Below are 17,433 nucleotides of genomic sequence, written 5' to 3'. Positions count from 1 at the left end.
TATCATGAGATCATCGGTACATGATTCAAAAGTATTGAAGAAAGATCATGCATGCTATGTGAACCCACAAAGCCGGTACGCCACATGTACGAGCCATTTGTCCAACGATAATACCTTTACATCACCCTAAATTTACTGGCCGTGTGCATTGTTATTATGCAAAGGCTGGGGCCATACCCTTTTCGAAAGAAAAAAAAAATCACCCTAAATACACATTTCCAGGATAAGACGCTATAGAGAAGTGTTGGAACAATATGTAGCCGATTATCCTTGGATCCGATAGTTTCTTTTTACGGGTAACTAGATGTGACAATAATGATTGCAAGTATCATGAATCTTCTCTCAGGGTGTGGGCTTGGTCGACCGGCCTAGACCCCGTGAGGAAGTCACGGTACCACTTCCCTGACATCTTTGGAGTCCTCTCCCGCGTTTCAAAATCCACATGATACAACCCAAACCTCACGGTGAAACCAAAACGCCACTCGAAGTTGTCCATAAGACTCCACACGAAGTAGCCACTCACATTTGCCCCTCTCCTGTAACAATGCCAAATGTGTCAGAAAAAGAAATAACACATTTTAGAATGCAGAGTTGCAGACGTCTCCGTGTAAAATAAAAAAGTAACATGCCCATGTAAAAAATAAAAGTAACATGCCCGTCAAGGATACTTGTTTTTTTAAGGGTGTCTAAGGATACTTCTTGAAACGGGCTTTCTTCATTATGACGATATTGGTAGATATCATATATTCATATTATTTCAATAAACCATAAACCTTCCTAAGGACTATATTTATGGTGACATTGGTAAATGATGTAGAACGCAATGTGTTTGCGCATGATGCAGATCGCAGATGGTTGCACGTCACCTGATTGCTGAAGAGATGCTTGTGAGATAGCCCTGAAGGTAGTTTACTCTTCCAACGTCATTGATCAAGTCCTCCATACTATTGTCACTAAACTGCGAGTAGCCTGAAATCAAGCATAAAAAACACAATGATCGTTAAGAACATACGGAGGCAAATTAGGAGGCACTAGAAACTTCTCAACCTTCCTGTGAGTTTACTGACTGCATTGTTAATTCTGGATGCCCTAGCTACTCACCATTTTCGGTAACATAGACAGGTGTGTTCTTGTATCTCTGATTGACATACTTGACGATTAGCTCCATACCTTCCGGAACATCATAGTAACCATGAATTGCAGTCTGCCAGGTTGATCACCATATATACAAACATGTCACAGAGAGATGAAGAGTGTATAAGATATTAATAGGTGGAAGCAGTTCTTACTGGTTTTCCAATTGTCACGCCGTCTCTTTCACCTACAGCTTGCACTAGCGCATTTCCCTCATAAGTCTCAAGGTCGCATGGAGAAGAGATGCAATCCTTGGCGTAAATCGATGTGTAATGATTTAGCCCGATAAAATCTGCGTTGTTCTTCCGTAGTAGCCTCTTCTCTTCTGAGGTAAACTTTGGTAAGTTTGATGATAACATCTCGCACATTTCTCTGGGATAGTCACCAAAGAATATCGGATCCAAAAACCTAAAAAAGAAAAAGAAATGTTACAAAAATCATAGCACTAATTGTTCGAATTTATGGGCCCTTTGGCCTCTGGATCAAAGTGGATTGAGCCCAAACATAATTCAGAAATTGGTAGATGTCAAAGGAGTGTGGAAGGTATGTGGATTTTTGTCTCATACGACCTAGGGAGAAAGATTGGACCAACATATAAGGGCATCTCACATGGTCCTTTTGGATAAGAGGACAAGAAAGAACTATGCTAGTTTGGCAGCAGAGTATTTTTAAAACTGTGGTAATTGAAAACCAGTATTCTCCTGGGTGGGCATTGAATACTACAGTCTTTTAAAAACAATGTTTTTTTCAGTTTTACATGTGTTTGGTTGGTGCTGTTTTACCAAAGTTTTGACCAAGTATTTTAGCGTGGATGATTGATTGACTGAGAGTAATTAGCGGCTGCAAACGGCGGCCGACTGCTTGCAGCTGCCACACACACATCCGCCGGACCTAGATGCTAGGATATGTAGACTACCCCTGATACACCTACATGCATGGGCTGCTGGCATTGAAGGTTTCAAATAATCCACCTATATATATCCCGCTTGATTCGCTCATGCCGCTGCAGAGAAGAGACGGGACTTAGACGGGATGCCGGCTGAAAGAACCTGAGAGACCTACTACTCATAAATAGGATGGGATTGGCTAGAACCAGGAGTTTACCATATAACAGAAAGAGAGAAAATAGGATCGGATCGCAGCTGGTATTCTTATCTCGAGGTAGACGGCAACGGCAACGGCAACTGCGATCTGCCGACGATTTCTCTGCGTTCTGTTTTAAAAAAAGAGGTCGGGACCTCTTTTCCAGAAACCGCAAAAATACCATGGTTTCTGGCATACTGTGGTTTACAAAACTTCAGGTTTTTTATGTCAAACACAGCAAAGCATTCAAAACCATGGTTTTTTCAGAAACCGCAGTATTCTCAGAAAACTTTGAAAAAACTTTGCTGCCAAACGCAGCCTAAGTTTTCAGCTGACGATGGATACTGCTCGCTGGCTCGCTACCTAGCTCTACGTGTTGCTACTGCTTGTGCTTGAGCTAGCTAGCTCCACGTACGGCTGCTGCTTGTGCTCTGCTCGCCGCTGTCACCGCGTGCGGCTGCTTGTGTTCACCGCCGGCGCATACTGCTGCTCGCGCGTACGTGCGTCCTTCAGCCTCCCTGCGTCGGAGCTCGCGGGATCGTCGACTCTCTCGTCGTGCTCGCGCATGGGCTTGGTCGGAGCGGCCGGGATGACAGCTTCAAGGTGGCGGCCTTGGCGGAGTAGCTCGGCATCGGCATGCGGGCGAACCGAGTCCGGATGGCGCGCATGTGAACCTAGAGCCGTGCCTCGAGGTGGTGGCCCTGGTGGAGTCCGCCACTGCGTGCTGCGGCTGCTCAAGTCCTACGCCGGCGTGCTTCGAGCCCTCCATGGACGCGTGTGTTAGTGTGCGAGTGCGAGATGAGAGAGAGGATAAGGCAGTGTGTGGCTGTGTGTGTGAGATGCATATACACGTGAGTGTGTTTGTGTTTGTTGTGACAGCGACGTGTGTGGCTGTGATCTCAAAGTGACAAGATGTGTGGTTTTATGTTTGCCACATCATCGATCCGTGACATTGCCTTTCAACCAATCACATGCAAGTAACTTTACCGAGTGTTACATTTGGTAAATACATGTTTTTTCCTTTTTCTTTCTTTTTTTATTTATTATCCATCAAATATGGTCTACTTTCTCACATGCAAGTAACTTTACCGAGTGTTACACTCGGTAAATACATGTTTTTTCCTTTTTCTTTCTTTTTTATTTATTATCCATCAAATATGGTCTACTTTCTTTGAAAATTAGAGTGGTGCCATTGTGCACCTTGGTTTCGTACTTCCTTCACAAAAAACACTCATTTGTGACAAATTTGAATTACATTTGGAAAATTGGCATAAACTCATTTAAATGTGCGAAAGTAGCTAGAAAACTAGATAATCTATGAAACTTTGGAATTGTGCATAGAATATGGTCTTCTTACTGTGATAATTGGAGTGGTGCCATTTTGCACCCTGTTTTTTTGTACTTGCTTCACAAAAGACACCCATTTTTGACACTTAGAAAATGAAAATTGACTTTTTTTGTACAAAAAAATTGGAAACTCTATTTGGCAACATTGTTTATAATGTCAAGACGCACCAATGTATCTAATTTCGGCACACTATACTAAACAGTACAATGAATATGGCTGTCATCTTGGCCCTTTGACTTGAAAGCCATGAATGTTCATACTCGATAGCCCGTTTTGTGAAGGAATTTTTTTTCAAGTTAGTTATATTGAAAGTTTGGTATTTTTTCTCTCAAATAGTACACATAAAAGGACTCCATGCGAAAGGATTGCATTTTTTAAACTTGTATTCTTTTTCTTTCAGTTTTCCAAAGCGGGGTCAAAATGGTCGGCATGACTATTCATCACAAGCGGTTGAATCTCTCAAAACTCTAAGTGGTTCTCCCATATAATGACTATTTGTGTACCTAAAAGTAATTTTTGCTATTTTTTATGATAGATCTATCACACACTTGTAGTTCAAATTTGAATTACTTTCAAGGAATTGATGTAAAGTCATTTAAATGTGCGGAAGTAGCTAGAAAACTAGAAAATCCATGAAACTTGGGAATTGTGCATAAAATATGGTATACTTACTGTGATAATTGGAGTGGTGCCATTTTGCACCCTGAGATTTGTACTTGCTTCACAAAAAATACCCATTTTTGACACTTAGAAAATGAAAATTGATTTTTTTGAACAAAAAGTAGGAAACTCTATTTGGCAACATTGTTTGTAATGTCAAGATGCACCTATGTGTATAATTTGGGAACATTATAGTAAACTATGCAATGAATATGACAATCACCTTGGTCCTTTGACTTGAATTTCATGAATGTTCATACACGATAGCCTGTTATGTGAAGGATATTTTTTTTCAAATTTTGTATATTGAAAGTTTGGTATTTTTCCTTGCAACTAGTACATATAAAAGGACTCCATGCGAAAGGTTGCATTTTTTTAAACTTTTATTCTTTTTCTTTCATTTTTTCCAAAACGGGCCAAAATGATCAACATGACTATCTTCACAAGGGGTTGAATCTCTCAAAACTCTAAGTGGTTCTCCCATATAGAGAACTAATAAATATATGAAACTTGGGAATTGTGCATAAAATATGATCTACTTACTGTGATAACTGGAGTGGTGCCATTTTGCACCCTGATTTTTGTAATTGCTTCACAAAAAACATCCATTTTTGACACTTAGAAAAAGAAAATTGATTGTTTTATACAAAAAATTAGGAAACTCTATTTGGCAACATGGTTTGTAATGTCAAGATGTACCTATGTGTCTAATTTGGGAACATTATAATAAACTATGCAATGAATATGGCCATCACCTTCGTCATTTGAGACCATATTAATATTTGGAATGCCAAAAAAGTGTAATTAATATGGCCTCAAATGAAAAAGTTATCAACATGGAAGTTTTCTGTCTCATCAAAATGAACAACTTTGATTTTTGGACCATCTTCATCCAAGGTCGTATGCAACCTCTACAGCCAAAACCATACAGCTTTGCCCTGTTTGCCGAGTTTTGTTGTTTTACCGAGTGTTTTGTCCACGACACTCGGCAAAGTACTTGTTTGCCGAGTTCCGCGTTTTTGCCGAGTTAGGTACTCGGCAAAGATATTATTGCCGAGTGTCCGACATAATGCACTCGGTAAAGAGCCTAACACTCGGGAAAGAGAAAAATTCCAGTAGTGATTGTCATTTTCCTGAGCAACCCCGCTGTAAGGAAATTCACCACGCGAATATTTTGTTGGTCCATCAGATTGCCATGTTCTCATCTATGCAACCAGGGTTTACTTCATTGTAGATGTCATGCTAGTTTTCATCCATTTGTATGCCGAATTATTTCTGGTAGGTCCATCTATGTCATTCATGTCTATGAGTAGATTAAAAATTATACTAACGATAGCCATCACATTATTTCCAACACCAACATGGGTGAAGTTGGTATGAACACTTTCATATTTCTTGGAGCATAACAGTGTTACTGAAAGAAAAAAAAGGGACTTACCAGTTCACCTCGAAGGACAACGCCCGTCTTACTGCCAAGATATCCTCGGTGCAGTTGGTTAGCAGCTCATACCATTTCATCGCGATCACAATCCCGATCGATCCGCCTTGCGTTGCCTAACGTGTACACACACGCATCAAAAACGGCTAAGGCAAAGGCGCCTCTGCTTTTGAGATCCACTGAAATGGCTACCCAGTACGACAGAGCAAGTACTCCCTCCGTAAACGCTTTTATATTAGTTTATAGAGGGAGTATGTCTGTTGGTTTCACCTGGTAATTCTTCTTGTAGTTCTCGACGGCGGCAGCATGCGACAGCAGCATGTTATGAGCCGCGACGTAGGGCTCCCGGCGAGAGTTCCCACTGTTGCAGGTTCCAAACGGCGGTGAGCAGCGGGCGGGAGGGTAGTTGCCCAGCATGTAGGCGAACTTGGCGAACATGTTGGGCTCGTTGAAGGTGGTCCAGAACCTGACCCGGTCGCCGAACGCCTTGAAGCACACGTCTGCGTAGTAGCCGAACTCCTCCCTGGCAGGAACGATATAGTTAGTTTGAGGCAACCAGAAGCATGGCATGTGCACCTGACCTACCTGATTCCAGCGCCCAGCCAACTGCCGTACCGGGTCTCCAGTTCTTGCGGCATGTCAAAGTGATGCAGTGTCACGAACGGCTCTATCCCTGCTTGACATTTTCGGCAGTTAGTGACACGCGTACGTACGTTATAGGTTTGCTCTTCGTTGAAGATTACTACTCTATGAGGCAATTTTGTACCAAGGGAAACCAGCGCAGCAAATTATACTCCTTTCGTTTCATATGTGGTGCATATAGATTTAAAAAAAATCAAACCTCACATACTTTGATACAGTTTTTGGAGAAAAATATTTACAGCTAGAATGCCAAGCATGTATCATTAGATTTATTATAAGGAGTAGTTTCTTATTTTATATGTTTAGTATTCTAGATATAAATAGTTTTTTCTATAAATTTGATAAAAATTTGTAAAGTTCGACTTTTCAAAGAATCTATATGCAGCGTATTAATGAAACCGAGGCAGTAGTCGAAACTAGTACCATTTCAGAGATGTAGCGTGTGAGACACCGAAAGACTATATACCTTTCTGAAGGAGTGCAGTGATCAGGCGGTCGTAGAAGGCTATTCCAGCTGAATTAACGCCTCCAAGCTGACCTCCTACGATGATAGTATGATTCAACGATAATTAATTAGCTAAGCAACTAACCGTGACCACTAAACCGCAAAAACCTTATTAGTGCTAATCGTGTGTATTCTTCTTGGCGTTCATACTTGGTAGGATTCTCGCCCATGAGATTGAGAACCTGTAGGAGTTGACCCCCAAACTATGTATTATCTCCACGTCCTCCTGCTCAAGACAGTGTCAGAATTACGTGAACAAGCAGCAAGACGCATCATGCATCAGACAGCAGTTACTAGTGATTTGCTGCATTGCTATCTGGAGTATATTTAAATAGGTAGAACCCACTACAAATATTTTTAGCCATGCAATCATGCCAATAAAGTCATGCATGTAAGTCATAGATTATATTTTTTGGATTACTCTATGCATACAACACGGTCACATCATACATGCATCATGTTAATTATTCACAAGTGTTTTTTGCATTAGATTTTGAATTGACAATATATGTGTTGGGCGATTGCAATACATCTATATAGTTGACCTTCACATTTTTTTGTTAACAATGACTATTTTAACTTCAATTTTTTTTAAACGCCTCAGATTAGAAAGAAACAAATTACATATTATTTATATTAGTTTTACATGTTTTTGTAGCAACCATTTATGCATTTATTTTAGCAAGATTCTCGGCGAAACGTGCGGGGCATCATCTAGTATATAGCTAAGAGTCAGCCCCACTAATTTATTTATCTTAATATGTAAGCTTGCCACCTCACCTTACAATTATGAATGGGATAAGACTCACCTCAACATGCAACCATGCATGAGAAGAAAAAACCCATCACAACATTCAACAACGCATGGGAAAATGTTTTTCATTTAATTATTCTACCTATATTCAATAAATATTATTATAACTATACATACTCAGATATAATAATTGTATTTTAAATTTTGGTTCTCATGTTATCAACCTAAAATTTCATCAACCAATTCCCGCAACAATACGCTGGGTATCATCTGGTTTACCATGTAACGATGGTAGTGATCATCCGCTATGTCCCCGTTCCGTCCATCCTTGATTCTTCTAGCTGCAGCAAACAAAAAAAATTCAGAGGCAAACAAGTTTTTAATATTGTTTAAAAAAAATTAGAGGATCACATGTGCATGTGAACTGCTCTTCTTTAAAAAGCCACACATGAGAATTGCCCTGGTATTAGTTGATTGACACGACAATCATGTGTGCATTGTATTATGTAGAGGTCGGATATTTGTGTGGCTGTATCACCTTGATATACTGATGAAAATATCCATTATCGAAAAGAAAAAAGACAGCAATGACCATGTAGTATACGGATAAACAGGGAGGGGGGGGGGGGGGGGATGAGTAAGCACAATTCTATAGCCACTCGCATGATTATCCGCAAAATGTTGCTGCAGTTGTGGCATCACTGTCTGATAAGAATACACATCTAGTGAACAATTAATATTCAAAATCCTCTTGCTAGAGAGAATAAAAGATACTCCTATGCAACGCCGTTTCTTTTAACACTTTAGCTATATGCAAGTTGTCTGGTCTTTAAATTTGGATAAGTCAATTTTATGACAGTGAACTCTTTTGTCAAGACTCGTGTTATTTTTTTCCTTGTGTTGTTTCATGTCTTATTAGCCTAATTTTTACTTGCCCCTGTTTGGGGTAAGTCAATTTTTTTTCCTTAAGCTTGTTTTAGACTTCTCCCTGTTTGAGGTAAGTTAACTTTTTCTTATGATGAACTATACATTGCATACTTTTTAGTTCTACGTGTTTTCTCCTTTTGGTTTTCTTTTAAACAAAATAATATATTTTTATTTTTCTCTAAATCGGTAAGAAATGTATATACGCAAGTACTCTACAATAAGTGTGTAAATTACACTAGAGCATGAAAATTACACCATTATATGCTTATTCTTTGCATATTTTAAAAGTGTAATTTCAGTGCAAAATTGTTTGCAACTTTTTTCACATTTTTCTGAAAGGGCACCAATGTCACTAATTCACTTTTTTCTTACAAAACTTCATTATTTTGATTGTTTTGTTCTTATTCTATTTTCTTTCCTTTTTAAGAATAATACGAATGACACTAATTCATCCTTTCTTACAAAACTATTTTTTTTGCAAAATTATAATATTATTTGCTTATTCTTGCGTATTATAAAAAACAACTTCTATGTAAATTATTTGTAACCTTTGTCATTATTTGTTTTAATTTTTTGATTTCTTTTTTTATTGAAGGGTAATACTAATGCCACTAATTCATTTTTTATTTGAAAACTTCATTACTTATATTTTTTCGTTTTAATTTCTATTTGTTTATTTACCTTCTTTAAGGGTAATACAAATGCCACTAATTCGCTCCTTCTTACAATTTTTTTTCCGAAAATTCCACTATTATATGCTTGTATTTGCATATGATAAAAAAAACACAATTTCTGCTCAAGTTGTGTGCAAATTTTGGCTGTTTCAATACTTGTACTTTCTTTCTTCGTAATACCAATGCCACTATTTCAATTTTTTCTTAGAAACTTTATTATTTTTATTTTATTTTAGTTTTTACTTCAATTAATTTCTTCTTTAAAGGGTTAAATAACAAGCGCTCTAATTCATTCCTTCTTAGAAAACTTCTTGTTTGCAAAAAATACAATATTCATATACTTATTCTTGCATATTGTGAAAAAGCGCAAATTTTTGTGCGTTTTTTTTCTTATTAAAGGTGATACCAATCTCACTAATTCACTCGTCCTTAGAAAAGTTCAATATTTTGATTTACTTTTAGTTTTTATGTCATTTTCCTTGTTTAGAAAACTACACATCTATAATACCTAAATAATTCATTCTCACTATCCTATTTCTCTTGATATGCAAACTGTCCACCTCATCTCAACATGCAACTATTCCATCCCAGCACTTATGCCACATCATCAAATTTTTGAAACGCACGCATGTGTCAGTTCAGCAAAAAGAATATTTTGTTCGTGCACAGAGCAAGCCTTTGATCATCAGCCTCATCTGAAGATTAATTGAACTCTAACTTCGCATATATACACATACCTTGTACCGTAAGTTTCATTAGATTGATCGATCAAAGCTTACACGTACAAGATATATCTATGAACTCCAACACTCGTGTGTAGGTTCCGCAATCTACTCATCAAAATATAACACTATAGCTTGCTAGCTTGTGTTGTGAACCGAGGAAGTCCGAAGCATGCACCATTCAGGCTAGTCGTCACCGGCTATTATGTAAGCCCTCTCGTAAAAGAAAGTGTTTGGCCAAAACTCTCTATTTACTATTTCTTAAGGAACTTTAATTTTGTTTTTCTTTATTTTTTATTTTTTTATTATATTCATTTTTGTCTTTTATCTGACCAGGTATCTCGTCAGTTTATATTATATTCCAGACCAAGCTCAAGTATATGATAGGATTTTGTTCTATGGTTGCAAAGGGCTGAGTGCTCCTCTTCTTTCAATGTTATAAACTCGAGGAAAATGAAACCGAGGAAAAGGCAATGTTTATGTGTTTGCCGCGACACCTGCAATTCGTGACCATGAAAACGGTGCCGGCATCCAAATCTTTCAAGTCCGACTTAGGGATCTGACTGCTCAAAACTGAATCTTTCAAGGTTAATCTTTTCTGGACTCTAGTATCAAAACATATCTAGCAGATCCCGCAAACCGGTCCGTCCGTCATAATAACGGTCGGTTTACTGGATCCATCTTGTATCCCCACCCAAATAGATTCAGATTTTTTTTCATGGGATCCCGCATCCGCGAGCCCAGTTCCTCTATAAGTGCGGGATTCCGCCCTCCTTTTGCAGTATCCTTTATCCTTGACGGCTGAAAAATTTCACACCAACCGCTTCCCTCACAGCCGGCGCCATGGCCTTGCGAGCTCAATTCCTGCCAGATCTCACCCCGCCGTCACACATGAACAGCCGCACGCCGGCGGCGGCGCCCGCCGCTTGCCGCCGTACGCGCTCGTCGCTGGCCACCTGCGCAGCAGCAACGCTCTCAGCTAGCAAGCTAGCTAGCGCGAACGAGGCGCCAACAGAAGCTCACCCACGGGCACGAGCAGGAGCTCAACCGCTTCCGACGCGGTGCACGCCAACAGCAGCGGTGGGAGGAGCTTCCTGCGAGCAGCAAGAGCTCGACCGGCGGAGCACACCTTGTGAATTGAAAAACCTAATTGTAATTTAGATTTCGTTGTTAGGTGGTTTTATATAATTTTGTCGGAGCACAATTTTTTTTACAGGATTTGTTCTGACGAAACAAAAATTATACCGTAAAAACGTGAAAAAAATGTTTTAAGGTATCCTGTAAACCGAATTTTGCGGGACAATCCGCTACAGGTAGGTAGATGTAACAGGAAATCGCTTATGTCTGTATCTGGCTGATAATTTGCCAGCCGTAAAGTAATCCAACCGCATGGTTACCATACGTGGTAAATTAATTAGTAGAGGCATCCAGTCCAGCTTTGGCGGGTCTGATTCACAGAAATACTTGTTACTCTCTTCATCCCATAATATAAGAGCGTTTTTTACATTAAAAGACGCTCTTATATTATGAGACGGTGTAGTGTTAAAAACATTTTTATATTATGAGATGGAGGGAGTATTATATACGTGTGAGCCATAGCTATCTAAGTACTATATACGTACGGCGTTGTGAGCCATAGCTATCTCTCTGTTTCGCCGAGCAGGAAAACGTCGGCAACATGGATCAGAGAAAGACAATAAAGAAGATAAAGGATTGATCGCTTACGCTGTGTGTGGGTAAAGACATCCCAGTTGCTGAGGCCCTTGCCGTCCTCCAGGTACGCGCCCTCGATCTGGAAGCAGAGATCACAGTGCATGCGTTGGAGTTGGGACCGATCGAGCAGCAAGCAAAGAAAGACGACGCCGAAGCCGGCCAAGCTCCATTAACCTGGTAAGCAGACGTCGCGACGCCGAAGAGGAACCCCGGCGGGAAATCGGCGCGGTCGAGCCCTCGGGCGGACGGAGTGAGGATCGCCAGCGCCGCCAGCATGATCATGCCAGTCGCCGCGGCCATTTCGTCAAGGTAGCTTAGCTCTAGCTAGAAAGGCGATGCCTCTTCGTCTTAAAGGGCTCTGGAGTCTGGTCTATGGCCTCTAATCAAACTTATTTAAAGGCAAACAGCAGAAGTACATGAGGTCGCCGCGTCGGTTTTGCCAAGCCACTACCTATATCGCCAGGTCAAGCCTGGCTTGAGTAATGATCCACATGGTGCACGTGAAAACGACGTATCAAGGGCAATAATAGAAGAACAATAATAATATTTAGCACGTTCGCCAGGAGCAAAATCTTGGCGAACGTTCCAAGAACCACTGGATCTCAATCGGACGGTTGGCAGTTTTGGATGTTTTTTACACATATAAATTATACTCCTGCTTCCCGCATTGTATTATTCTTCTCTGCTACCTATTGGTCCAAACAACATCCTTCATTCGGCGATCATCCGTTTTCATCCGTCAGATATACTGTTGAGTATAAAATGGGACACCACATATCAAACCAATTAACATGCGGGGAAGAGGCGGGCAGGAGGTAATCCACGTGTCCTTTATTACTGTGCCGAGGTGAAAAGGAAAGAAGTAAGGAAAATTAAAGAGGAGAGAACCCTAAATCCTTCTCGTCTCCCCCAATTCTCCTACCGTCGCTGACCTTGTTGGCTCCTCTGCCATCCTTTCATCATTTTTTTAGAAAGGAGGCAACTGCCCGGCCTTAGACTGAGGCCCTTACAAATGTCTCAAGTCAGAACAGGGTATCAAATAACGAGATACAAGCCCGGAGGCGGAAACGGGCGATCCAGCGCCGAAAGGCTATCGAGGTAGCTAGGCCCTTACAAATGTCCTTTCATCATACCGCGAGCCACTCCACGCCTCTTCCCATCTACTCCTCTGCCCTATGCCGCCGGCCTCCCTCTCAGCCGTTCGACCCGGCCAACACGACGCGGAGCAAGATCTGGGCCGACGCGCCACATCATCGCCCTTGTCTTCCATGGTGCGCCTCAATGTCGGCCAGATCCAGCCGCCAGGGCTCATATAGGAGTCGACAATGGTGGTACGTTCTGGTGTCAGGATATGGTGGAGCGTTACAGCACGAAGGCAGTAGCACCCAACGGCAGGGCGAGCACACTGGCCTCGGCGGCAACCATCAGGTTCACTTCATATCTTCCTTCCTTTGCTACTTGCTAGGTGATACGTCTATTTTGCATCATGTTTTTCTACTGTTATTTATAATATTTTTTATTCATAATAATGCTTTTTGGAGTAATTCTAATGCATTTTCTCTCATAATATGCAAGGTTTACACAAAGAGGGAGAATACTGACAGTTGGAATTCTAGACCTGAAAAAGCTACGTCAGAGTTACCTATTCTGCACATCTCCAAATGAGCTAAAAATTTACGGAGAATTGTTTTTGCAATATATGAAAAATATTGGAGCAAATAACTACCAGAGGGGGCCCATCAGGTGGGCACAACCCACCTGGGCGCGCCTTGGTGGGTTGTGCCCTCCTCGGCCCACCTCCGGTGCCCGTCTTCTGGTATATAGGTCATTTTGACCTAGAAAAAAATCAAGGGGGGGGGGGGTTTCGGGACGAAGCGCCGCCGTCTCGAGGCGGAACTTGGGCAGAAGCACTTTTGCCCTCATGCGGAGCGATTTCGCCGGGGGAACTTTCCTCTCGGAGTGGGAAATCATCGCCATCGTCATCACAAATAACTCTCCCATCTTTGGGACGGCCATCTCCATCAACATCTTCAACAACACCATCTCCTCTCAAACCCTAGTTCATCTCTTGTGTTCAATCTTTGAACCGGAACCTTAGATTGGTACTTGTGCGTGACTAGTAGTGTTGATTACATCTTGTAGTCTATTACTATATGGTTTATTTGGTGAAGATTATATGTTCAGATCCATTATGCTATTTAATACCCCTATGATCTTGAGCATGATTATCATTTGTGAGTAGTTACTTTTGTTCTTGAGGTCACGAGAGAAGTCATGTTGCAAGTAATCATGTGAACTTGATATGTGTTAGATATTTTGATGATATGTATGTTGTGATTCCCTTAGTGGTGTCATTTGAACGTCGACTACATGACACCTCACCATATTTTGGCCTAAGGAAATGCATTGTGAAGTAGTTATTTGATGATGGGTTGCTAGAGTGACAGAAGCTTAAACCCTAGTTTATGCGCTACTTCATAAGGGACCGATTTGGATCCAAAAATTTAATGTTATGGTTAGATTTTATCTTAATACATTTCTCATAGTTGTGGATGCTTGTGAGAGGGTTAATCATAAGTAGGAGGTTTGTTCAAGTAAGAACAGCACCTAAGCACCGGTCTACCCACATATCAAATTATCAAAGTAGCGAACACGAATCAAACCAACATGATGAAAGTGACTACGTAAAATTCTCGTGTACCCTCAAGAACGCTTTGTTTATCATAAGACCGTTTTGGCATGTCCTTTGTCACAAAAGGGATTGGGCTACCTTGCTGCACTTTATTTACCGTTACCATTACTTGCTCGTTACAAATTATTTTGCTATCAAACAACTTGTTACCGACTATTTCAGTGCTTGCAGAAAATACTTTGCTGAAAACCACTTGCCATTTTGTTCTGCTCCTCGTTGGGTTCGACACTCTTACTTATCGAAAGGACTATGATTGACCCCCTATACTTGTGGGTAATCGCTAGGGTATTAATCCATCATTCTTCTTCTATTATTTTAGATGGAAACTTGCCTCCTTAATCACAAGTTTCAGAGCAATTTGATAAAATAGCACGTCATTCAAGTTTCATTAGGATTTGGTGATCCATTTAAGTGCCTGTGCTGCTGTACTGATGTTTGAACACTTTCAAGTAAAACATGTGCTGCTGTTCTGACAAAGGAAATACTTGCCGAGGGTTGCCTAGAGCAAGATGGTGCTATTATGGCGTGGAAGATTGGTTCTGGAATAGGCAAGGTTCTGAATGAATGCAATTGATCCGCGATGTGGTATCCCAATGGCTGTTGATTCTGTGGCGAAAAACAAAAAGGACATGGCCAGAATGATCAACACGTCTGAGCCTCTGCTAATTATTGCATAAGATGTAGAAAATTATGCATTGGGCACACAAATTATTAAAAAGCTTCATGGAGGCATCAAGTTCGGTATTAATACACATGATGACTAATTTTTCCCCGTATTTTTAATCTGTTATGCCATGCCGATAGGGTTACTGAGAATTGCAGCAAATATTACGTTAGAAGTTCATTTTCTACCAAACTTGAGCAAACCAAAATTGAGTTAAGTGGCTGTTCTCTATAGGATGCATCCTCCCCTTTCTACACAAACTGAGGAAATGAAAGCGATGGCAAAGCATAGTACTGTAGGTGTTAACTTCATGATATCTCATGGGCGTATTATACTCCTAGATGCTTAGGTAAAATTACCGTGTTTTGCTTTCTCCAATTGTACTAGCCATGCCCGCGCGGCGGCACGCCGTGGCTATTGAGGAAATCCTGGACTAGGGGGTCCTCGTGTGTCCAGACTATTTGATATGGGCCGGACTGATGGGCCGTGAGGATACAAGAAGGAGACTTTCCCCGTGTCTGGGTAGGACTCCTATATGCGTGGACGGCAAGATTGGTGTTCGGATATGTTATTTCCTTCCCTACGAACCGAATCTGTACAACCCTAGGCCCCTTCGTGTATATATAAACCGGAGGGTTTAGTCCGTAGAGGCTATCAGAATTCTCATAGGCTAGACAGCTAGGGTTTAGCCATTACGATCTCGAGGTAGATCAACTCTTGTAACCTCTATACTCATTGAATACAATCAAGCAGGACGTAGGGTTTTACCTCCTTCAAGAGGGCCCGAACCTGGGTAAACATTGTGTCCCCCTCGTCCCTTGTTACCATTGATCCTCAGAGACACAGTTCGGGACCCCCTACCCGAGATCTGCCGGTTTTGACACCGACATTGGTGCTTTCATTGAGAGTTCCACTGTGTCGTCGACAGAAGGATCGATGACTCAACTTGTCATCAGCGACGATGCTGTTTCCGAGGAGACTTTTCTCCCTGGTCAACTCTTCATGTTTGGCGGCTTCGCTCTGCGTGCCAATTCAATTGGTCACCTCGAGCAAATCGACAGCTACGCTCCTGGTCACCAGATCAGGTTTGGAAGCTTGAACTACGTCACTGATATCCGAGGAGACTTGTTCTTCGAAGGGTTCTCGGCCTCGGCCGCCGCTCCTCATCTACATGAAGAAAGCCCGTCGGATCCACCATGAGATTCCGCTCAAGGATCGACTCTCGTGCCTGCCCTGGCCTTAGATCCAGAGCGAATCACTATGTCCGAAGACGGGAGGATAAACCCCGCCGGACTCTCTCCCATTACGGAGCTTCCTGCCGGAGACCCAGAGGTGACCATGCCGTTAGCGGGCCCGGAGTCAAATAGGACTCTCCCCGTCATCGGGAAGCCGGACTCGTCTCTGGATGTTAACTCCGAACTCTCGAGGTCTGCGTCCATCGAGCTTGGTCCAGTGGTGATTACCTGGCCCAGCTCCGCAGGTCCTCAAACACCTGTCCATCTTTCGCTGCCAAACGAGGCACTGGACCTAATGCGATCTTTCACCATCACGGAAGTATCACTTCCGAACTACGCCCAGCCTGAACTAGGGGCTGAGAGTGGGGAATTTTACGTCCCACCCACCACCCACTTAATAGCCACTTCCGATGACCTAACCGACATTCTAGACTACGCCTCCGAAGACATCGATGGTATGGACGACGATGTCGGAGCCGAACGAGGCCAAAAACCGCCTTTCACTGAGCGTTGGACGGCCGCTTCTACCTAAGATGTATACATGGTGGATACGCCCGAAAAGAAGGACGACGATGGCACTCAAGATCCGATTGAGGACAAGCCCGTCGAGGCACCACTAAAACACCGACGTCAGCAGCGCCGCTCATGATCGCGTCGGGGAAAAGAAAGCAATATCGGCACTGGAGACAATGACACTCTGGAGAATGCCGAAGACCCTGACCACCCTGTTGGCCTACGTCCGAGCAGGATGAAAGGGAAGAAGGTCAATACAGCCCTGAACATGCCGATCACGAGGATTCGAAAGACAGTAACTACTTACCTACCTCCGTAGAGGATGTCAGCCTCGGCAACGAAGATTTCATCGTCCTAGAGGAACCCCTCGAACAAGAATGCTTCAAGCGACAGCTCATCGCCACCGCGCGAAGCCTGAAAAAGAAACAACAACAGCTTCAAGCCGAACAGGATATGCTCAACGATAGATGGACCAAGGTCCTGGCTGCCGAAGAATACGGCCTCGAGCGCCCGACAAGCTACCCAAAATGCAAGCTACTACCACAATTCGATGATTAGGTGTGACGCCCCCGATTTGACCGTACACTAATCATGCACGCAAATGTGTACGATCAAGATCAGGGACTCACGGGAAGATATCACAACACAACTCTAAAACATAAATAAGTCATACAAGCATCATAATACAAGCCAGGGGCCTCGAGGGCTCGAATACAAGTGCTCGATCAC

The 17,433-nt window shown here is 42.1% G+C and overlaps 1 protein-coding gene across 1 annotated transcript; it reads right to left on the bottom strand.

The window, feature by feature from the left end:
- On the bottom strand, positions 1–12,032 carry LOC109777228 (beta-glucosidase 16). The gene is made up of 12 exons (XM_020335869.4): positions 11,775–12,032; positions 11,613–11,679; positions 7,844–7,905; positions 6,961–7,036; positions 6,772–6,846; positions 6,249–6,336; positions 5,934–6,186; positions 5,664–5,779; positions 1,290–1,542; positions 1,102–1,204; positions 867–969; positions 1–536 (listed from the first exon to the last, which is right to left on the bottom strand). The coding sequence occupies exons 1-12, from the start codon at positions 11,898–11,900 to the stop codon at positions 329–331; spliced, it is 1,530 nt and encodes a 509-aa protein (XP_020191458.3). The 5' UTR covers positions 11,901–12,032; the 3' UTR covers positions 1–328.
- Positions 12,033–17,433: the final 5,401 nt, after the last annotated feature.

Source organism: Aegilops tauschii, chromosome 2, assembly GCF_002575655.3.
Source record: "Aegilops tauschii subsp. strangulata cultivar AL8/78 chromosome 2, Aet v6.0, whole genome shotgun sequence".
Classification (NCBI taxonomy): domain Eukaryota; kingdom Viridiplantae; phylum Streptophyta; class Magnoliopsida; order Poales; family Poaceae; genus Aegilops; species Aegilops tauschii.
The sequence above is the reverse complement of the archived record's forward strand: the minus strand, read 5'-3'. Positions and strand labels throughout refer to the sequence as shown.